General features: G+C 36.9%; 1 protein-coding gene across 2 annotated transcripts in view; it reads right to left on the minus strand.

Annotated features, from left to right (window-relative positions):
* Nucleotides 1-2,536: 2,536 nt before the first annotated feature.
* LOC150081050 (uncharacterized protein C8orf76-like) overlaps nucleotides 2,537-24,077 on the minus strand; it is a 95,395-nt gene continuing 73,854 nt past the window's right edge. For both annotated transcript variants that reach the window (XM_090381321.1, XM_090381320.1), the window contains exons 7-8: nucleotides 12,915-12,971; nucleotides 2,537-2,678 (exon numbers count right to left, since the gene is read on the minus strand). In XM_090381321.1, coding sequence (XP_090237447.1) covers nucleotides 2,601-2,678; nucleotides 12,915-12,971 — 135 coding nt within the window. In that variant the 3' untranslated portion in view covers nucleotides 2,537-2,600. The remainder of the gene's footprint in view (nucleotides 2,679-12,914; nucleotides 12,972-24,077) is intronic.

A 24,077-nucleotide genomic window follows, 5' to 3' on the forward strand; every position in this document is an offset into this window, starting at 1 on the left:
TGTGCCTTTGGTAGTGCATTTTCAAATTCTTGATAATGACTTGGTCCATTGGCTGCAGTTTAGACGAGGTATTTGGAGGGAAGAAAATAAGCTTCACACCTGTAAGTTTCGAATTTGTTGACAATCAACACGATTTTTCTGTTTTCTTTCATAATCTTTCTATTGAAATTTAAAATCTACTGTTCAAAAATTTCACTTGCCATCAAGATTTTTTTGTTGTGGTCCAACTCTAAATGACTTTACTCCTTTGAAACCTCGTGCTTGTTTACTTATGCCTATTACCAAAAGCTTCAATTTTTGATTACCAGCCAAATTTGCACCAACCAAGACTAATTAATTCTCTCCTTACTATTTTTGCCACTTAAAACATTTATCACCTTTAAAAGTCACTACCTTGTTTGGCAAACATTTAAAAAATAGCTGTTTCATCAATGTTGAATGTCTTTGGGCTCTTAGTCCTCCATAATTTTTTTTCAAAATTGTTTCTTTCCAACTGGTCTTCAATTATGACTCCACTTTCACCAGTCGTGGCACACCATAGTCTTTGCGCCAATAAAATTGAAATCCAACCAACCACTTTCACCAGAAATAACTTCTTCGAGTAAGCCATGGCACTTTTTAAATTTTTCCAGCCAACCAGAACTGGTTTGGAATGTTCTATGCCCCAGAAAAGATGCATACTCCATACCATTTTCTTTTATTAATGGCCCTGATGTCGGCATGTTTTGGTCTTGAATCAACTTCACCCATTTAAAAATTGCTTCATCTACATCTTCATACAGGCATAATTTTGTGTGCTTCCAACTAGGTCTTGTTTCCTCAGACATTTTGATAATCGAAATGCAGTTTTTCAGAATGGTTGACACTGCTGGAAGGGATACCAAATTTTAAAGCAATTTGTTTTTTTTAACACCCTGATCTACACTATTAAGCACTTCCATTTTTTCCACTACACTCAAGGATTTCCTCTTAGACATTGTAAGGTTACTTGTATAGCAGCTAAAACAAAACTGATTTAGGGACTACTTGTACCTACCGTGTAAACAGAGACAGGTCAATGTAGCAAAAGTTTGGATGACTCATTTCTGTGAAACAACAGATGAATTTCTGGGATAAAGGAAATCACTCTCTTCTAGTTCCCTAATAGGGTGTGTACAGTAGAAAACAGGTTGACCAGAGCCAATGTCCGTGTCGGGAATATGCCTTAATCTTTGCCAATGGCTGTGGACGTGTGTAGATAGCAGTTGACTGGCGCAACTTCTCGGTACAGTAGAGGCAGATATATAAGTTTTACAGGCACCACTAAATTGTGGAATGTTTTAGCTCTTAAGAATCCCTTTAGCTCTTAATTTGTGCTTTCTACAACATCAGTTCTATTGCCTAACGGCCAGAGTGCAAACAACGTGTACCCAAGTCTCTTGAAATCAGTTTGTTATATGGAAATTTTCTTCATTATATAGAAACTATTTTCAATGTAATGACCAGGGGGAAATCAAAAAAAATTTGCTATATGGAAGTTTTGTTAAAGAGAGAGTGGTAAGACTATATATATTATTATTATATATTAGTGTCCAGATTTATTTAGCATAGTGATTGTGTAGTAGATCCAAAACATAATAAATTGAATACCATTGCATATGTACTAAAAGGCAGTGTTATCAAATACTGAAATATATAAGTACTTTTGCATAATATCAGAATAAAACTTAGTTCATAATTTTGTGTGTTCATTTTATTCTGGCTGGCCAGGAACTGTATTTATACCATATGGTAGCTGAGGTATCTTGAAAGATCATTATATTTTGTTTAAAATATTGGTACCAAAACTTACATCTCTAATCTGATATCAGAATTCTGTAATAGTCACTTAAAGTACATAGCCAGACAACTTACAGTACTGTATTTAATATCCACCATGTTTATATCTTCTTGCAAGTTTAAAACCTTGTGGGAAAATATAGCATAATGTTGGAATTTTCGGCATGTTTTGAACATAGGATAACTTTCAAAATTGGAAAGGGTTAAAATAATTGTTAAGTAGGAATCTCTGCAGAAGTTAAAAACAGTGAAACCTATCAAACTAGTTTCACTGTTTCCTTGGTAGAAAAAAATTAGTTTGTGCAAAATTACAGAACTGGAATTTTTTTTTATATAACCTTGCAGTTTCTGCAGGGCTATAGAGGGGTTGCCACCTGAACTAATCAGAAAAATGTAAAGTGAGAACATATTTCTATCCAGTTAAGTAGGGGAGAATTGTGAAAACATGTTTATAGCCTAAACTAGTCACTTTTTAATCATCCATTTTTTTAAAACACTAAATATGCACATTTGAATATTAGTTTATACACTATCAAAATGTTATTTTTAAACAGCTTTAACATCAGGGAAATAGGTTTTAGTACCAATATTTCTATGATTTGTTACAATACTTGAAGTAGTGTGCAAAAACAATCATACCACACATATTTAAGACTTTGATTTTTGTTGGACAAATGTCCACCAATCAAGTTTTTATCAGTCCAAGATTTGTACAAAGAAAACAGCATTATTAAAATTGAATTCTTCAAAAGTACCAGTCTGGTATTCACTTTTGATGATTATTATTTTGGTAAAGAAATCCAGCTGAACCACTGAGTTTCAAATTGATCTTCCTTAAATGATTGTGCAGCACATGTGGCCTACAGAAAGAGAATATTTTATTAAATTCATTCACAAGGTTGGTCTATTAAAGTTTAAAAAATAAGCAGAAATATTTGTGTATAACTGTTGAATTTCTGTTTGTCTTGATAATGTACACTACCCTCCAAAACGTAAACAGACATCCATTTTCAGAGACAATTAGATCTTACTGAATAAACAAGTAACTTAAACCAGCATATTATGGAGGGTATATGAGCCATAAAGTCAGTTCTCATCTTGGCATGTACAGTTGAACTGAGTGATTTCAAGGGTAGTATTACTGTTGGATGTCACACTGCTGGTTGCTAATCCATGCAATTAGCAATTTCTGGCAGCTTACACTAACCACAACAAAACCAAGGAAGCTCATTCCATTTGGCCAGAGGATATTCAGAAGGACAGTACAACAGTTCTCAGATATCCTTGCAAAACATTGACCAGGCATCAAGAGTGGTTGAGGTTTGTGTAAATACACTATTTTTAAAATAATAAGAGAAGTTTACCCCAATTTAGCATGAATTGTTGAGGAGGCTTCCATCCTGCAGTGGGTTGTTAATGGCTGCACTTTACTTTTTTACTTTTACTTACCGCAATTAAAACGAAAAAAAAAAAAAATCAAATTTTACATTACAGTAAAAAATAATTAAAAATCAATTGAACACAATTAAAAATCAATCTAACACATTTAAAAAAAATTAAATTTAACGAAAAAATTGCAAAATGAGATAGATTGGTTTGCAATTTTTTCGTTAAATTTAATTTTTTTTTAAATGCGTTAGATTGATTTTTAATTGTTCATTTGATTTTTAATTTTTTTACTGTAATGTAAGATTTTCAATTTTTTTGTTTTAATTGCTGAGAGTATCATATTGAAGTGTTCTACGTATTATATTGAGGTAAACTTCTCTTATTATTTTACAAATATTGATATCAACGTAGAATGTATTGAGCATTACAGCTCTGGTTCATACTAGTAAATACACTACATATGGAACTCCACATTTATTTTCATGGAAGGGTGGCAGCCCAAATAACACAAACTGCAATCCACAGTGCCATGAATTAACTGGTCCTAAAGTAATGGAAATCAATCATATTCATAACGTTCTAGTTCTCTCCTCCCCCCTCCCCCATTGTAACAACTTAAATTGTGATTTTTGTACAGTACTTTTAGGCATTTATAGCATGGAAAGTAACAGATTTCTACTTAATTTATTTTTTCAAAAAAATAAATAAATAAAAAAAAAACATGAAAAATGTGACCCTGTTGTGTTAGCAATCAGTTAGTTAATGGTAGATTTTCTAACATTATTGTTTGTGATTAATCTTGTAGCCTCCAAAAATTGAATGTGTACAGCACTGGCATTTATATTTTCCAGCACAAAATAATTATATATTTTTATATAAAACGTATGTGCAGCTGCTTAATATTGTTACTGATTGATTATCTTTGTCAATATCTACAATGACAAAAGATAATGATATTATTTCCTATATATATATCCAATAATTCAAAATAAAACGTAAGCCAGTAGTATGGCAAAAACTGTAGAGCGAAAATTAACATAAAAATAACGTAAAATAAAATAAGCCAGGGAAGGGAAAGTAAAGGTAATAAGACATATAAACAGTAGCCGAAAATCCCCTATATAATTTAGCTTTAAATTCAATTAATAAAGCTGTTATAAAATTTAAAATAATGCCAATTATATGATAATTTAGCAGTACCCCCCCCCCCTCGTGGTACCCCTTTATGAGGGGGGCACCGCTAAATTATCATATAATTGGCATTATTTTAAATTTTATTAATTGGATTTAAAGGGCTAAATTATATATGGGATTTTCGGCTACTGTTTATGTCTTCATTTCCCCTTCCCTGTCAGTTTATTTTATTTTACGTTATTTTTATGTTAATTTTCGCTCTACAGTTTTTGCCATACTACTGGCTTACATTTTATTTTATTTTGAATTATTGGATATATCTGGGCATCATGTAGAAGATGTGCATTTTGCTGCCTCTAATGATAGCTTAATATTTATTTATTTATATTTTATGTTATTACATCTTAACTTTTAAGCCATTATTTAAATATAACTCAGTGGTAGTAGTGGGTTGATATGCTAAATAAGCAGCGCCTGTGCCGCCATCTATTCTCCTTTTCCTTTTATATAGGCTGGCTAAGCTTACATTATGTCAGTGGTGTGGCTCTACTCTAGAGTGCAGTCTGTTCTATACAGTAATACCCCGAAGTTACGCGATAGGTGGGTCCGACGAAAATCGCGTAAGTCGGGGTACAACTTTGCATATAAATACATATAAATTTTGCTTAATTGGGACCAAGGACTAACAAAAACACTAGTTTAGAAGAAAAATATTAATAAAATTGCAGTTCTTTATACATATGTATTAAAAAAACGACTTACGTTAAAAAGTTATTTCGATGTCGATGGCTTCATAAAATCTAACAAATTCGTCTGACGACACAGCGCGTTCTTTTTTTCACGCAGAATTTCTTCGTAGCAAGCTAATAATTTTTTTATTCCTTGCTTTGTAGCTATAACGCGTTCTTCGTTGGAGTCTATGTTTTCTAAAATTTTTAAGCCCTTTACAATTGAGCCCTTTTCAATTTTCAGCCTGTCAAGTTTGCAATTGTCATGTGCTTTTCGCCGTTGCTTCATTTAGGCCTGTAGCACGTGCAATATCACATGGTCTTTCATTTCTCTCAAAGCGTTTCACAATTTCATATTTTTTTCTCTATCGACAGAGGCGGACTGGCAATAAGCCTTACCGGGAAAACCCCGGTGGGCCAGTGTGATTTTGGCCATAAACCATAGTATGAGGCCACTATAAATTTTCCCGGGTAAGAATTTTTGACCCAGTCCGCCTCTGTTTATCGATAATTGCTTTTCATTTTCTCTCTGAATCTGCAGTGTCTTCACCAGGACGCTTCCTTTTCATTTTTAGGGAATAAAGCACAATTACAAAACGAGGAGGCACGCTTGATAACGCATAAACAAAGCTGCGCGCATGTAGCAACTGAATAAACAACACCATAAAGGCAGAGATACACTATTAACACCTCACATTTCTAGGGGTTACTACCATAAAACAATAAAAATCCAGTTTTGTTTCTGCTAGTGGAATCTGTTATAAACTGGTAGTAAACTCGATCTAATCGCATTTGCGATTATACCGATAGCTGGAATTGTGTTGGTTTTTACGTTATTATGGTGAAAGTGTGTTTCCCCTTCACTGATATAAAAAAACATAAAAGCAGCAAAGTTGAATTTTGTTCATCTTTCGCTCTCATTCTCCGCCGTCGCACCGTATATCGATAACATATGAAAAACGACCTTGAAGATAGTGGTCGGCAGCGTTGCCAAACGAAAAAATCAGGAACCGCGTAACTCCGAGTTCGCGTAAGTCGGGGTATTACTGTAATTTATTTCTTGCTGCATAAGGACCACTGCCATGCAAATCCTCTGCATTTGTGGATCGATAGGCGGAATGGGTGGTTTGGTTCTTCGATCTTTTTGTATAGCGATTGAAATGCAGTGATTCCATGACCATTATTAGCCTCGTGGTCCTCTGTCGATATGGGGCATGATGGTCAGTATTATTTTGATATTTTGTTTTCTCCAAGTAGTTCTTTTAACCCCTTTTTGGTGATATTTCACGTTTTTTGGAACTGGTACCTTACGAGGGGGGGTACCGCTAAATTATCATATAAGTGGCATTATTTTAAATTTTATAACAGCTTTATTAATTGGATTTAAAGTGCTAAATTATATAGGGGATTTTTGGCTACTGTTTATGTCTTATTACCTTTACTTCCCCTTCCCTGTCAGTTTATTTTATTTTACATTATTTTTATGTTAATTTTCGCTCTACAGTTTTTGCCATACTACTGGCTTACGTTTTATTTTATTTTGTTTTATTTTGAATTATTGGATATATCTGGACATCATGTGGAGGATGTGCATTTTGCTGCCTCTAATGATAGCTTAATATTTATTTTTTTTATATTTTTCTTATTTTATGTTATTACATCTTAACTTTTAAGCCATTATTTAAATATATATATATATATATATATATATATATCTGATAATTAAAATAAATCTGATATTTAAAATAAATCTGATATTTAAAATAAAATAAAAACATCAGCCAGTAGTACAGCAAAAAGGTAGAGCGAAACACAATGTAAAATAATATAAAATAAACAAACAGGGAAGGGAAAGTAAGGGTAATAAGACAAAAAAGTAGTCGATAATCCCCTGTATAATTTAGTCATTAAACCCAATTAATAAAAACGATGTAATTTTAAAATAATGCCAATTATAAATAATTTAGCGGTTCCTCCCCAGAAGGTACCAGTTCCAAAAGACGTGAAATATCACCAAAAAGGGGGTTAAAGAAACTACAAAAAATTAAAATATCCAAATGATAGACTGACCATCATGCCCCATATCGACAGAGGACCACAAGGACAATAATGGTCATGGAATCGCTGCATTTCAATCGTCATACAAATCATCGCAAAGGCGGAAATATCGAAGAACCAAACCACCTTACCATTCTCCGATAGATCAACCAATGCAGAGGATTTGCATGGCGGTGGTCCTTATGCAGCGAGAAATAATCTATAGAACAGACAGCACTAGATCAGAGCCACACCACTGACATAATGTAAGCTTAACCAGCTTATATAATAGAAAGAAAATAGATGGCGGCACAGGCGCTGCTTATTTAGCATATCAACCCACTACTGCCATTAATTATATAATGTAATATAAAAGTTAGGCAAAGGTAATAAATTTATATATTTATATAGTTATATTTATTTATTTATTTTTATTACCTTTGCCTAACTTTTATATTACATTATATATATATATATAAACTGTTCCATTACCAGTAGTGATAATTTCATAATGTAAGTAGTTGTGTTGTAGTTCATTGAAAGTTAGAGATCAGAGTGCTATGGCATTTGTGCACATTTTTCAATTTTTTTTTATTTCTTCTTGATGAATATTTCTTTCCCCCCAAATCAATAACTATAAAAATACAGTAGAATCTCGTTAATACAAAGTTCAAGGAACTTAAAATTTTAGGGTTTTTTTTAGTGAGGTCAGCCAAAAATGAAAACTTGACCTTTATTTTATAAGAAAAGTCATGAAAAAAAAACCAACACAATTGAAATTAAAATATATAATTATATATTTTAATTTTAATTATATTAATTAGTAACACAAACTAATAAAAGCAGAATTACAATATTAATATTATAGGAAACATGAAAACCAATTAGCTTAAAAATCTATTTTTGTTTGCACAGTTTGTTTTATATGCATTTTTAACTTCAGCAGACATTTTAACTTTCACTTTAATCACTAGAAACAAAAACTTTTTGGGTGGGGATGTGGATTTGCTTGAGCGTGTGCAGAGAAGGGCAACAAGATTGGTGAGGGGAATAAAGGGATCCTCTTGCCAAGAGAGGCTTAAGTTCTGCAAATTGCAGTGGCTGGAGACTAGGCACCTGCGTGGTGATCTGATTAAGGTGTTAAGGCCTTGAATGGGTTGAGCGTGCTGAATTCTGATGGGATCCTTCCACTTGTTCAGATTGTGAACCTGAGGGGGACATAGATTCAAATTAGGAAAGGACAGATGTAGAATAGATGTGCGGAAATTTGCCTTTAGCCAGCGGGTGGTTGATTGCTGGAACAAACTTCCACCTGTCGTTGTGGAAGTTGATAGGTTGAATAAATTTAAGGAGGAACTGGACGGCATTTGGAGGGAATGGTGGGATTTTTTTTTTTTTTTTTTTTTTTTTGGCTGATGCTGCATAAGCTCATACATTTGCTTTCTTGCATCACATGCCACCACTACTACTACTATATAACTTGTCATTTTTTACATATTAAAATTAGGAGCTTAAACAAAGCTGCTAATATTTGTGTGTATGTGTAATTTTTTTTTGGCATTCAGCACAGCTACAAACAACTGGCACAGTAATGTAAAATTCCCTTTGAAGACAGTGACTTTAAAAACTGAGGTAATTTTCCATTCAACTGGAGCTTCAGTTTCTCTCATACTATAAGTTAACTGTGATTTCCAGATCCAGTGACGGGAGTCTTGCCGCTGGATCTGGAAATCATTAGATGTGGCCTGACATACTACATAATGAAAGAGATTACCTTCTTGGGGCATACAATAGAACCGGAATTACCTTCTTGGGACATACAACAGAACAAGAGAAAGCACGATTGCAGGCACACCTGAAACAAACGTGGCAGACCAGATGGTCCACCTCACACAAGGGTGAGGTAATGAGGAAATTCATCCCCCTTGTAATAAAAACTTACCCGAAGTCGCCTGCGTGGCTCCACCTGGGCCTCTACACAACCTTCATGCTGACTGGCCACGAGCCCTTTAATGAGAAACTCGCCATGCTGGGTATACTCCAAGATCCAAACTATCCTTGTGGAGAAAGAGAAAGCTGGGAGCATCTTATGTACCAGTGCCCCATATACGAGGACCTGTGGGGAATCTTCATAACGAGACTGAGATTCATACTCCAATGGCAAGAACATCACCTACTGGATTCAAGGGACGAATACCAAATCCTGTCCAGATTTGCCTGGGACCTCTTCACAACAAGAAGAACTCGAAATGCGATCAGGAACTGACGAGAAAATCCACTGAAGAGAATGTCGTAAGCAAAACCACACAAGGACAAGACATCCCAAGAGACATCGAGTATGACTCTCAACTACAATGGTCAATACTCCCGAGCACTCAAAGAATGAGACGAGATCCTGCTCCTATGTGCAACCCAAGCACATGAGGCACAAACAACCAGTCAACTCTACAACCCAGGACGGGAACACATCCCTTATGTGACCTAGGACTGAAAACATTCCACAGTTCATTATTACAAAATAGGACCCATGGAAATCACGGCAGGGACACTGTCCCAGATGTGATCATTAGTGAACTGATAAAAGGCACGATCCGCTGAGCAGACACCCGAGCACTGAGAAATATAATGTGATGACTTGCAAAGCAACTGATATGACAGCTGACTGAAGACAAATGAGATAACCTGACCCAGCCAAACAACGATGGTGGACGCAGCACCTGGCTGACAGTGATTCGCCACCAGCTGAGACAAATATGGAACCAATCTTCCAAAGCAGGAATAAGAAAATACAAGGATAGGCTAGCCCCATAAAAGATGCAACTAGAAATGACGAAACAAAGTGCAGCTGAAATGCCATATATATAGCGACCTGAAGAGGGCACCCTAGACCCCTTTATCTTTGAATTAGATTTCCATTTTTCCGTCTCCTCCCATCCTCGCCACCCCCATTCTAGTGGTGCATGGGCCTGCCCCACTGAAACCTGTGTCTGCCTTCTCTATTGGCCCCATACTTCTGCCTTTCTCCCCCCCCCAGTCTTCAGTCTACCTCCCCTCTCCATCTATACGCTAGCAAAAACCCCACACACCTAAATTTAAACATGTTAAATCACCTTTTGTCCATATTTTGGCCTTTTCAAATTCAAGTGACACCACCCTCACATAACTGATTAGTTAAAAAAAGAAAACATTTTCTTTTTAAATAAAAATGGCAGACCAGGTCTTTTTAAATGACCTGGTCTGCCTCCACGGGGCAAAAGTGGGGCAACATTGGGCCTCAGCAGGGGTCCAGCAGCTAAATGACCAGGTCCATAAACAATGGTACACAACATCACACAAATACAAAGCCCACACTTTTAAATCTCTAGCATTCCTTGCGAACTGGTACACCCACAATGAAAGCAATGCGGAGATGGGGGAAACCCCTGGTGCCATTAGACATCAATACACTTTCACTTTAAGTTAACTTGTTACTCTTTCCAAAGAGTTAAGCCTACTAGCATTCAGCAGCTTTCTTGTTAACTGCACAAGTCAACAAGCATTTTTCATCAAAAAAAAGTAAAGAAAAAATGGACTACATAGATTTTTGGATGCTGATTCCAAATCTGTTTTCAATTTTCCTCTTACATGTCTAATTTTTGTGATGAGATTGGTAATACCACTTGTATACCAATTCAACCAACCCACATGAATATAATTATTACTTATAATTATTACTGAAGAAGGTTGACTAAACAACCGAAAGCTTTTATTTGTATGTATCTAATCTAATATATGTATATTTCCTATTATTAAACCTGTCAAAATCTATATTTTTGTATCCATTTCGCTCTGAGCAACTGTAATTTAATAATAATAATTATTACTTACTTAGTATTGTTGTTTATACATTAATATTTATATAATGTTAAGAATATATCAATATCCTTATTATTTCTATTTACTTATTATACTTACTATTTATTTAATAATTAAATTGCTGATTTTAAATTGTTTCAAGTAAAATCTGGTGAATTACTGAAGTACATTCATTGTCATGCATCAAAAGTGTAGAAATCACCTCAACAAATTCTGCTATTTGCATGGCACTTTCCTAACTAAATCACAATAATGACAGATATTTGAAAAATTTACCCTTTACTGCCACAATATCTGGAGTTTTTAGGGAATTGTCAAAGTACATGTTATATTAGCATCTCTTCAACTCCTCGCATTGAAATTTGGAAGCTGTTCTCTTGCATAACAGGAAATTAAAGCCACCCATCGCCCACCCTTTAGATTAACAGGGGCGAGACTATAACATGAAGACACTATTCATGGCAATCCAATACAGCAATAAATTGAATATCTGTGGCGACCTCAAAGTCACTGATATGTTAATGGACAATGCAAGGAGGGCCCACATAACATTCTTGTTTCCTATGCCTATACCATAAACCATTACATCAGATGTGGCTGCTGTAATGAAGCACAAAGCTACTTCAAAGAAGCACAAGGGCCAGGAATAAGTAGTGTGCAGTACATTCTATTAGTGAATCTGGTGAAGCTTTTCCTTCCACCTCTCCACATTAAATTTGGCCTAATCAAGAGTTTTGTGAAAGCAATGAGTAAGATAAAATTCTCCCATTTGAGGGGAATTCATGAGAAATTTTCAAAGATTAGTGCACAAAGGTGAAAGAGGGAATTATTTTTGGCTCTCAAATCAGTGTTTCTGCAGGATGAAAACTTTAAAAAATGCCTCAATGTATTCGAACTAAAGGAGAGGTAGGCTTTAGTAGTAATAATGGCCAATAATGCGAAATAGCAAGGTTATACAGCATCAGTCACAAAAAATTGGTTCAAACAATCAACTACCTACTGGTTGAATGCAAACTTCACACGTCTCTCCTGCAACCATCCTCAATTTGAATTTATTCCCCCTTTTGTGTAGTCTTGAGCAAGAGTAAGAATGCCATCAGCATTGAATTTGTTCAGTCCATTCAAAGCCTTAAATACAATGATAACACCTTGCAGGTGTCTATTCTAAAATTCTGCAAACTTGGTAAGAGTACCCTTTTGTTCCCTTCACCAATCTCAATGCCCTTCTCTGCATCCATTCTAGCAGATCTACATCTTTCCTAAAATGAGGCCTCCAGTTGTACACAAAGCACTCAAGATGCAGCCTAACCATTGCTTTGTCTAATGTGATAATCACCTCCTTATCTCTGCTAGGAAAATTTGTGTATATTATTGACAAATGATATACACAAATTAATTTTCTCTTTATTAGGCAGTGCTCCTTTTATGGAAAGGTTTAAGAGTGAGGTAACTCATTTTAATATGCTTCGTAATATGAGATGCTTTTATGTGCAAACTTCGGTTTGCTGACATTTATCACTGCATACAGAATAAAGCACTTACATGATTTGACAGCTACATTTAATATTTTTAAATTTTGTGTGCATTTTCTCATCCATATTAAGAATTATTTATCTACTAATTATCACTGTAAGCTCCCAGGCACAGTTTTCTCTTCTCTTATATTTTCCTTATTAAAAAGTGAGTGTTTTCTCCACTATTAATTATGTTAAAATTTTAACATAATTAATGTTAAATTTTTAGATGAAACAATACACAGCTCCCATTCACACTCCAAAATATATCAGCACAACAATTAATTATGGTTGTGTATATTTTGTGGCTGTGTACAGGCTGGCTTTGCAATATGTGTGCCTACATCTACATATCCCAGGATCACAGCCAGCTACTTTACTTAAGGATTAAACTTAATTTTATATCAAAACATGCACTTATTCAGTTTTCTCAACTCACCTCATTTTCGTCATCTATGCTATCTTGTAATCTTGCTGCTATATCCAAGCTTAGCATCTGCAAAAGTGATACAAATTACACTATATTTCCATTCACAAATGTTGTACAGTCTTAGTAATATTCAGCATTGCATTACATTAGAGTTATAGATGTAGTGTACAGTTATCTACATCATAGATATAGAACTCCATCTTGGAGTATTTTTAAAAAGTTTTTTTAAATATTAACATTGAACACTTGTTTTTGACATAAGAAATCACAACCTGAAACAAACATTTTCAAAAGTTTACTCCTTTCTCTTCAGTATAACATTAACATTAAAATGATGAACGAATTAAAATAGAGACATACCTTTGTATTAAGACAGTCACAGAGAGAGAAATGCAAATAGATGCAAAGAAAACTGTGATGTGGAGAATGATGAGTATAAAAAATGCACAGGCTGTTCGACTATAGTAATCTGATTGGAAAGAGGTCTTATGATGGGTGCACATTTAGCAGGAGCCACGATTCAAGAAATGAAAGACATAACTGGTTTCCCAAATGTGTCCATCTCAAAGGATTTTAATAACAAGCAGTTCTTCCACATCTCAAAGGCATTACATTAGAGTTATAGATGTAGTGTACAGTTGTGTACAGATGTAATGTGCCAGTAAAACAGTCATACTCTAAGGAGGACTGTACAGAAAAATAGGACATCCAGTTTGCAGCAAATAATGTCTGAATTCAACCAAGCCCAGAACTGCCCTATTTCAACCTATATCATGCACAGGGAATTCAAGAAATTGGATATTGGCAGTCACCTGCCTATTTTCAGAAGCCACTTGTTTTAGAGAAAAACAGAAAAATCCACTTGCATGAGAACACTGCGATTGGAACAATGGAAAAAAAGTCGTGTGGTCAATCGAATCACAATACACTTCGTGGTGAGAACCTCACAAAGCGATGTACTTGCTTGCCTTGTTAAGAAACCCAAGCATCTGGTTCTGTTATCACTGTTTTGTTGGAATATTTTGAATGGTGCAGAATGTTTTGTTGGAAGGTCAAATGTCTGATACAAAATTCATGGAGTACCTGGATTTTGTATCAGATCTACTGCATCTTGCAGTGTGTGTGTGTGTGTGTGTATGTATTAGAGCTGTTTATGGTCTTATTGGACCAACCTTTACTAATTTTCTACCTTTGAGAAAAACACAGCCCAGTACTAGAGGTTATATTTACACGCAACTTTCATTATGTGTGAATTTAACTGGAAGTTTTACTTCCATATTTTGCTTGCCGACCGGGCTAGCCGGGTGAGTAAAGTGCCTGCCTAGCAACCTAAAGGTATAAGGTATAAGGTATAAGGTATGTTAGTGTCTAACGGCTCCTGGGATTTCTCCCATCTCCGCGGGTGTACATTGTATCGGGGCCAGAGATTTGAAGTGTGTGGGGGTCGTGTGCTGTATATTGTGTTGTGCCCTTTGTTCCTCCGGTCTATTAGCCGCCGAGCCCCTAGTGGGACCCGACGTTACCACACCATGCCACGGGGAGGCTTACCGGGTGTACCACTGTAGCTAGAGTACTCTGGCGGGTCCTGCCACCTACTTTCCTGGGATTTCTGTGGCTAGGACCAGATTTAAGAATGAGATGATCGCTGTTTCTTGAGCAACGGTTGTAATTTTAACAGAGCGTAGGGTTGTTCGCTGATAACTTGTTCTAGGGCCAAATAGGTCGGGCAGTAATTTTGATGTTTTTAGATTTAGACCTGTGGGGGCATGAGTGTGTGTGTATATAAAAATATATATACACACACACCCACACACAAATATATATATATATATATATATATATATATAACTAAAAAAAAAAAAAAAAAAAAAACGTTGTGCAAGAGAAAAGTAAGGGAGGAAGGCAAAAAGACTGGAGGGTAGGAAACAGAAGAAAGGGGCCAATAGAGAAGATGGCCCCTGATGACAGTGTGGCATGCCCAACGCCTCACCAGAGAGAAGAGTGGGGTGGCGGGTGGACGAAAACCACCTCCCCACAAAAAAAAAAAATAAATAAAAATAAAAAATAATAATAATAAAAAAAAAAAAAAATCATTCTGTAAGAGAAAAATAGGGGGGGGGAGTAAAGAACGGATGGCAGGAAACAGAAGAAAGCCGGAAAAAAAAAAAAAAAAAAAAAAAAAAAAATGAGAGAGAGATATACCCCGCAAGTTCAGGGTAGGTACAGCTAGCACGGCCAGTCAGTTGCAGCCGACAACTTGCTGGAAATCCAGCAGTGTGAGTGCTGCTATGGTGGATGGGTCATGTTCAGTAAGGTCTAGTTCAGGTGCCGTCATTGGGACTCCATTTGGTGAGTCTTTGTCGCATCCAGACTGAAGGCTGGTCCAGTAGTCCATCAGAACGAACAGTGGGGGTGGTCAAAACCGGGAGTCCAAGATTAATGGTCAAGTCCAGGGATCGATGCTAGGCCTCTTCTTGATGAGATGTGTCACGTCTGGTCGAGAAAAGTTTGTCCAGGAATCAATGATGAGGAATTTGTCAAAGTATGTGTGGACCCTGTCTTTGATTGCACTGCTGGTCAAGTCTTGTGCAAGTTGGTCCAAGGCATTAGCATTCATGGCTCAATGATGAATAGCAACAATTGGCAGTCATGGTTGTTATGACCTATTGATTCGGATACTAAGGTGGTGGTAGTGCTTTCTGCCTGGTAAATAAGTCCATTGCAAATTGAGTCAGAGCTCGGTAAGTTTCTTCATTCTGTAGGGTGAGGTGTTCTTGATTTTGGTAGTTGAAGCGTAGTTTTGTTATTAGGATCCTCCTGAAGTCCTCGTAGATTTCACAGCTGTGGGCAAGGTGCTCCCACGTCTGATCCTCTCCACAGTGGTAGCGGGGTGAGTCTGAAATTCTGAAGTCATGTAGTTTTTTCTGGAAGGAGCCATGTCCAGTGAGGAGGTAGGTAGCATAGAGTCCTGGTGAAAACCAGACAGGTGTGAGGGGGTAGAAGGCCCTGACATCAGGGAGGAATCTTTTGGTGACAGCGCCTTTAGTTGATGTCTGCCATCTTTCTTGCCAGGTGTCTGTTAGATGTTCATTAAGTCTCATCTTTTCAGCGTTTCTATTATTTGCTGGGTCAGTGGTGAAACCTGCACAAGTAACTGCTCTTCCTTTGGCTATTTGGTAGAGCAACCCATGACGAACAATCTCCAGGTCCAGTGGAAGAGATCCAGTGAGGACCTGTAGCGCATGGGTGCTGACAGTGCGACAAGCACGCGAGGACAGAAGGAGAAGAGAGCGCTGGATAGTTCCTAGGCGCGATCTGTTTACTACGGTATTGGCCTTCTTGTACCAGACTCCAGAAGCATAGGTGATAACCGGGATGAAAACTGCCTTATAGAAGAGTGACAGCGTTCTCTTCTTTAAGCCCCAGTCCTTCCGGGCAACTCTTGAGACTTGGGCAGCATACTTCCTGATCTTAATCCTGAGTTGGTCTAGATGAGGAGTGAAGGAAAGGTTTTTGTCTAAGATCAAACCTAGATATTTAAGCTCTGTTTTTAGTTTTACTGTAACACCATTGACCTTGATTTGGGGTGGTCTTCTCAAATCAAGGGTGCCTTTTAGTAGGATCGAATTGGTTTTCTCTGGGGAGATCTTTAGGTTGTTATGCTCTGCCCAAGCTTGAAGGGTGGAGATGGCCTGGTTGGCAGTTGCTTCTAGTTGGGTTCTGTTATTGGCAGAAAAGAGCATGACCAGGTCATCTGCATAGGCCTGGGTTTGTACATTGTTGAGTTTGGTGTTCAGGAAATCATCCAGCACCAGATTCCAGAGGAGAGGCCCCAGGACAGATCCCTGAGGGCATCCCCTGAAGACTGGTCTGGAGACACTGCAGTGGGGAGCAGACACAACAACTCGCCGGTCCTGGAGATAGGTCTTGATGCATCTATATAAGTTTTCTGGGACATGCGCTCTTCGGACCACCAGAGGGAATCGAAGGCACCAGCAAAGTCAAAGGAGATTAGTAGAAAGTATTTGGAGTTGCAGTTGGTAGCAGCTTCATTGATTGTTTCTAGTGCATCAATCGTGGAGCGTCCTTTCCGGAAACCGTACTGCTTAGGTGAGGAGAGACCAGCGTCATTGTAGTGGGCTTCTATTCTATGGGAGATCATCCTTTCGAGAAGTTTGCTGAAGACTGGCAGCAGTGCAATGGGCCGGTAAGATTGTGGCAGATCATGTGGTTTGGTTGCATTCTTCAATATAAGTCTAAGGATTGCAGTCCTCCATTGTGTGGGGAAGAATCCTTGGTGGAGACAGTGGTTTAACAGGTTGAGTATTGTAGTGGGAATAAGTTCAATGGCCTTCTGGACGATTTCTGGATCGAGCATGTCTCTGCCCGGAGCCTTCTTGTTTCTGATTCTAGATGCAGCTAAGTTGAGCTCGGTTGTGGTGAAGGGTTCTTCAATTGCAGTTGTGTGATATGTTTCATTTTCCATGCAGAGCTGTAGCTGTTCCGGTGTGTGTGGGTCAGCAGGCTGCTGAAATGTAGCGTCTAAAATATTATTGATAGTATCTTGCCACGATCAGGTATACAGTCCGTTAGGTAATTTTGTGGTTGATACGACCTCGCCTCTGGGAAGCTTGTTAGTGGTAGCAACCTAAAGGTCGCGGGTTCGAATCCCGCCTCGGGCTTGGATCAAAGTACTGCAAAAACCTTGGGAGGTGCATTATGGCCACAGAAGCTGATGCGCCAACAACTACCAAACAAAAAAATATATATATTTTGCTTGGCTGTTTGTTTGTTTAGACTAAACAGATTCACATGCAGTCACTAACTGACATCATCTGATGATGATCTGGTAAGGTTCAAAACAGCTGTAATAGCAGTACCTTGGAGTTTTTAATGAATAATGGATTCACCTCTTTTGGTGATGTTATTGAATTTAAAAACATAGTAACCTTTAATGATATTGTGGACTATAAATGAAAATGTACATCATTGAGCTTAGAACTGAGGCAATGTATCTGTAAAATGAATTGGGGAATTGTAAAAGTTGCGTGGGGGGAGATGAAGATACATATTGTATGAGGTTTTTAGATATGCCATATGCATAACAAGATATACCTCACTCCTTAACATAATTTCGAGGATGTTAATTTGCTTGCATGCAACTAAACATTTTTTTTGGGATAAATTAAGAGTTTTTTTTTTGCTTCACAAGTGTTGTACTCTAGTAAAGGATAATTTTAAGTATCGTTAAGCAGATTTGTTTATTTTAATTATTTAAATATTTAGGAAGCTAAACAAAAGTAAATTCTCCCATTGACAACATGCCTATTGGAATATTGCTGCTATAAGAAATTTGTAAACAGAACTGGAGGATAAGTATAATTCTTGAATATTTTCTGTTGTGAGGTTCTGCAGGCATATGACTAATACTATAGTGTTTTATAAGGCATATGATTGATATTAGTGTTTTATAAATTTACCATCCAGGTTGTGATGTATGGTACTCAGTACATTAGGCAGAATAAGTAAAATTTATGTAATACATATATTGCAATAGTAGCTTTATTGTATGTGTTGTGTGTGATATGAATGCAGAACTGACTACAGTTGGATATAATTCCACAGGAAATGCCTTTTATGCTTGGTGCAGAGACAGTGAGGAAATTAAATGGAAGTTAACATTTTGTTAGAATTACAAGGCCTATGAAGGTCCACATGAGACTAGCAATTACACGGTGGGCTGTATAAGAGTTATTAAAAATGCAAGCAAGCATACATTTACTTGTATTATACACTAATGCTAGGAATATAGTAAATAAATTTGAATTACTGATTATGTCACCAAATGCTGACATAGGTATAACAGAAACATGGTATCACTCTGATAAGGGTGCAAAGTACACATGCTTTGAGCGACTGTGATTCAAACCAACACAATTACTAAATACATTGTTGTTTCTTGTATATTCTCTATCCTGTAAACTCCTCTGACCATGTGGTTGTTTCTGAGTATAAACAGAAAATTTATTATTATTTTATTATTACTGAGGATGCAAAATTCACATATGGTTGATTATAATGCATACAGAAAAAACAGACATGAGAGGGGAGGAGTGATACTTTTAATTATGAAGTGTATAGATTCTAAAACAGTACAACCAGCAGATACATATTGCCAATGTAACAGCAAGTCAGTCTGGTGTGATATAAACACTTAAAAAACAAAAATGAGAGTTGGGGTTTGTTACAGGCCAAATGACCGTGATGAGTATAATGAACAACTATACAAACAAAGAGAGTGGGCCAGAAAATCAGATTGTCTTATAATGAGGGATTTTAACTTTCCAAATATTAATTAGAACACATGGGTTGGCAACCCACTCAATAGTAGAACAAGTCTTGACTTTGCTGGATGACTGCTCTGTAGACCAACATGTTAGAGAGACTACAAGGAAAAGCAATGTTCTTGATCTGGTTATCAGCAGTGATTCATCATATATTAAGAAATGATAGGGATAATTATAAATTGGCAGGAGGAAATAGAGCCCTACAATAAGTGCAGGTTCAGGTTAATCCCACTGCATACTGATAATGGGATTTATTCAAAGAAATAACTAACTACAGTCAAGGGTAAAGGGAAGAGATTTTGTTTCCACAAAGGTAATTATAATGGGCTCAGACATTTTTTAAACTATTTTCAATGGGACCGGCTGGTTTTGTTAAAAAAAATGTAAATGCCAAATGAAGAATGTTTAGAGAGGTAATCAGAGGCTGTTAAGCATTTTATACTCATTCAAAGATGTTATTCAAGATTTTGACCGAAATGGTTGTCAGATCCACTTGATTAGCAGAAAAAATAAATGTATGGAATGATTACAAAGTGTCAGGAGATACAGAGCCCTACAATAAGTACATATTATTGTGTAACTAACTTACTCAGTAGGTTAGGCAGGATAAGGCAAATTAAAAACTCCCTGGCTAACAGTACAAAGAAAAGCACCAGGGAATTCTTTGAATACATGTTAATGCAAATAGGCAAGAGCTGAATCACAATGTTCACTGGATATGAATGGTATGACTAGTGACAATTTCGTACAGAGTACTAATAAACCAAATAAATATTTAGCATCTGCATTTACACATGAAGAGGATTTAGACATGGTAATAGCAGAAGTCTAATAATAATTTGGTTGTCGCTATGGGGGTTTAATGGTGCATAAGTCGCTATAGCTATAATGCACCTATTCATTTATTATATAAAAAAAATTATAAATTTTTAATCTGTGACAGAAAAAAATCTGAAATCAGAAATGATTAAAAAGTCCAGTGCGCCTGAGGAAGTTAAATAATTCAGAAATATTTGCCTTGTAACAATTGAGATTTTCTGGAGTTATTGGTTTACAAAGATTAACCAGTGATAGCAAGGTTGAAGTTCTGTCTTCTTTATAGCAGGGACAGTCAATCAGAATATGTTTCACAGTCAGATTTATAGAACAATGTGGACACTGTGGTGGATCGTGTCATATGAGTAAGTGGAGGTGGGTCAGATGGATATGACCTGTTCTTGCTCTTGAAAGGACTACTTCTCATCTTGATGTACGGACACTGGAGCGCCAAATTTTCGGATCCTGTTTAAACTTAAAAAGTTTATTATTAGTCTGCAAGTGCCAGAGTGCTGTCCATTCTGACAGGCATTCAGCCTGAAGTTAGTGCATATTCTGATGCTGGAACAGGGATATTGATTAAATCTAAGGTAGTTGGATTTTTTGCAGCTTTATCAGCCAGTTCATTGCCCAAAACACCAGAATGTGCTGGAATCCAACAGGTGACCAGTTGATAGTTTTTTTCAATTTGCAAAAATAAGCTTCTAATTTCATCTAGAACAGGGTGAACGTTATCTGAAGATTAAGATAATGCTATGATTGAGCTGAGGGAATCAGTGTAAATAACAGATTTTAAAGAACAGTTGGAACACAGATTTTCTAAAGCTAGTTTCATTGATGTTAAAGGTCTTATAATTCAGCTGAAAAGATACTGAATTCAGATGGAATAGTTGCTGAAATAATGATATTTGAAAACACTGCTGTTGCTCCAACATTAGATTTAGAGCCATCTGTATAAATTGGGGAAAAATCAGTATATCTTTGAGTGCGAGATGCATGAAGTTGTCTGACATTTGATGCTTTTAAAATATTCTTTCTCCTTTGACAGAGGTAAGTGTCACAGGTCGGTACAGGAGGAAGAGCCCAAAAGTTGCTATCTATTGTACGGAATGGATGGGAACATTCCAATCTTGTGACAGTTCAAGAAGACGAAGACCAGCTGGTTTTACTATGCTAAGTTTATTTCTGTAGAGGTTTTCTAAAGGTAGATTGAAAAGGAATGACTGAATGGGGTGCGAGGCACAACTTTGTATCTTAATATCATGAGCGTCAATATAGAATATAGAGACTGTGTGGGCGACATTCTGAAAGCACCAAGTGCAATCCTCAAAGCACTGTTTTGAATGGGATCAAGCCAGCATAATGCACTCATTCTGGCAGAATCATAGATGGCAACTCCATAATCAAGTATCAAGGCGGGATCTGATTAATGCCCTGTATAGCCAAAGCAGAGTAGTATGATCCGTGTCCCATGTTTGGGCGGATAAAGCTCTGAGTATGTTTAACTTTTTTAGACAAGAAGTTATGTACATTTTTAATATGGTCTATAAAATTGAACTTGTTATCAAGGATTAATCCTAGAAATCTGAAGTTATTAGTGATCGGGATCGAGACATTAGAAACTTAAAGTTCAGGATCCAGATGAAGTTTGCATTGCCTACAAAAATGTATAGTAACTGTTTTCTGCTGTGAGAGTCGATAGCCATTGAGGCTGGCCCACTGTTGTATTTCATTCAGTAATATCTGAAGCTGCCATTCAAGAGATCTCATATTTTGGGAATGGCAGGAGATGGAAAGGTCATCTGCATAAAGGTAAGTCTCAACTGTATTTGGAAGCTGTATGGTGATAGAATCTATTCTCAGTGGCACTCAGTACTGATCCCTGCGGAACACCTTCGTGCATGAACGTTGCGGAGAGGGCATGTTGGTATTGAACTTGAAACGATCTAGTATATAGGAAGTTCTGAACAAATACAGGAAGGTTGCCCCGCAGACCAAGAGAGTAAAGATCACCAAGTATGCCATGCCATCAGGTGGAGTCAAAAGCTTTCTCTCTATCTATTGAAACCATTACAAGATGTTCACATTTAACAAAGGCATTTCGAATGGCAAATTCAGCCTTTGACCATAAGATCTAAGCATGACTTATTTTTACGAAAGCCATATTGACTATGGCTCATTAAATGTTCCGACTCAGTAATCCAGACGAGTCTTCTGTGGACAATTTTTTCTAGGATTTTGCTCAGGCAGCTTGAGAGAGAGATATTGGTCTATAGCTATGGGGGTTGTATCTTTCCCGGGCTTTAGGAATGCCAAAACAGTAGAGTGATGCAAGGAAGCTGGAAAAACATTTTCTAAAAATATACGATTATAAAAAACCAGGCACAAAATTTTGTCATCAAGATGTTGTAGCATGACATAATAAATCCCATCTGGCCTGGAAGCATCATTGTGGGCTGTTCTAATGGTATTCAAAAGTTTAGAGTATTGCAGAGGTTTGTTATATGGAAGAAGGTGGGCAGTTTGAAAGTTAATGGCATTCTTTTCTCTAGTGTTTTTAATTCATTGGAATGATATAGAATAGGCTGATGCTGCTGAGATTTCAGCAAAAGTATTGCCCAAAGCATTAGCAATATCTAAGGGACTGGATAGATCTTGGCCGTTCAAGGAGACGACTGGAGAAGGTATGGTAGGAAACTTACCAGATAACTGTCTAATTTTTTTCCATTTATTTTGGGATCAGTGTTTCTGTTAAAGGTCGATGCAAAATGGGTCAAGGATTCTTTCTTGGCTTGCCTTTGTATAAAATGTGCTTTTGCCCTTAACTTCTTATAATTAATGAGGTTGGTTGTGGTTGGACATTGCCAAAATAAATTCCAGGCTTTAATTTTTGCTTCTGTGCATTCCTCATTCCACCAGTAATTATAATGCTTGCGACCAGGGGGATTTGATAATGGTATCGTGTCCTTGGCCACTTTTAGGGGATGCAACGTGATGTAATCTGTTACATTATCAATATTCTGGAGCTGAATTTTTTCCTCATCAAGAGAGATTGATGATTGAAATTTTGCCCAGTTTGCACAATCAAATTTCCATTTCCTGCAGAGTTTGTTTGAAGGAGTCTTTGATATTAAAAAATTGCATATGATTGGAAAGTGGTCACCGCTCATAGGATCATTTAAAACGTACCACCCTATGTTTGTTGTTTGTTTGTTATTTGGTTTTTAGGAGCATTAGCAACTAAGGCCATATTGCTCCAGGATATGCGGTGGTCATTCCCTGACCTTTCCGCATCCTCTGTATTTGGTGGTGACGGGCTCGAACCCTGGTCTAATCAAGAAGCGTGTGCTAGGCACTGCTGCTCCTTCCCACCTGGCTACGGAGGTGCCTGTACCACTCTATGGTGGTACAGGCATGTACCACTCTAGGAGAAATTTGTGAGGTTGGGTAAGTTTCCTGAAGGCAAAGGGCAACTGGAGAATATCGGTAAATTAGATCATGGATATCATGTGTTGCAACAAAAGCCTCTGCAGTTCCATTGTAAAATACAAGGCATTATTTGTCTTTAATTGATGGAGCTGTATCTGACTGCTTTTCGAAGGTTACTGGCTTATGACGTTCCGATTTTGGTTTATCTTTTTTAGAGAAAACTGGCCGACCAGTGTCCATTTCTTCTTCTGCATAGATTTCTAGGAGGGGATCTTCCTGTATGGATGTGCCATCTGTGTCCTGAATATTTTTCATTACATTTGCATTTGTACTATTAGATATGGTATCTATCACTGGAGTAGGAGATGCCGCTGGTATTGTCAGAGGAGTATTATTTTCCTGGTCAGAGAACTTGGATTGTTGCTCAGAAAGAACATTTCTAGCCCATTCAGAAATTGATTTGATAGTGGGAACTGTTACATCAGTTTGAATGGAGAATGTTTGATACTTTTTAACAGCATTGGCATAGGTCATATTTTTGGTTATAGTAGGTGCAACTAGTTTTCTCGCTTCTTGGTAA

This window comes from Mastigoproctus giganteus, chromosome 9 (genome assembly GCF_048544385.1).
Source record: "Mastigoproctus giganteus isolate SK-2022 chromosome 9, ASM4854438v1, whole genome shotgun sequence".
NCBI lineage: Eukaryota > Metazoa > Arthropoda > Arachnida > Uropygi > Thelyphonidae > Mastigoproctus > Mastigoproctus giganteus.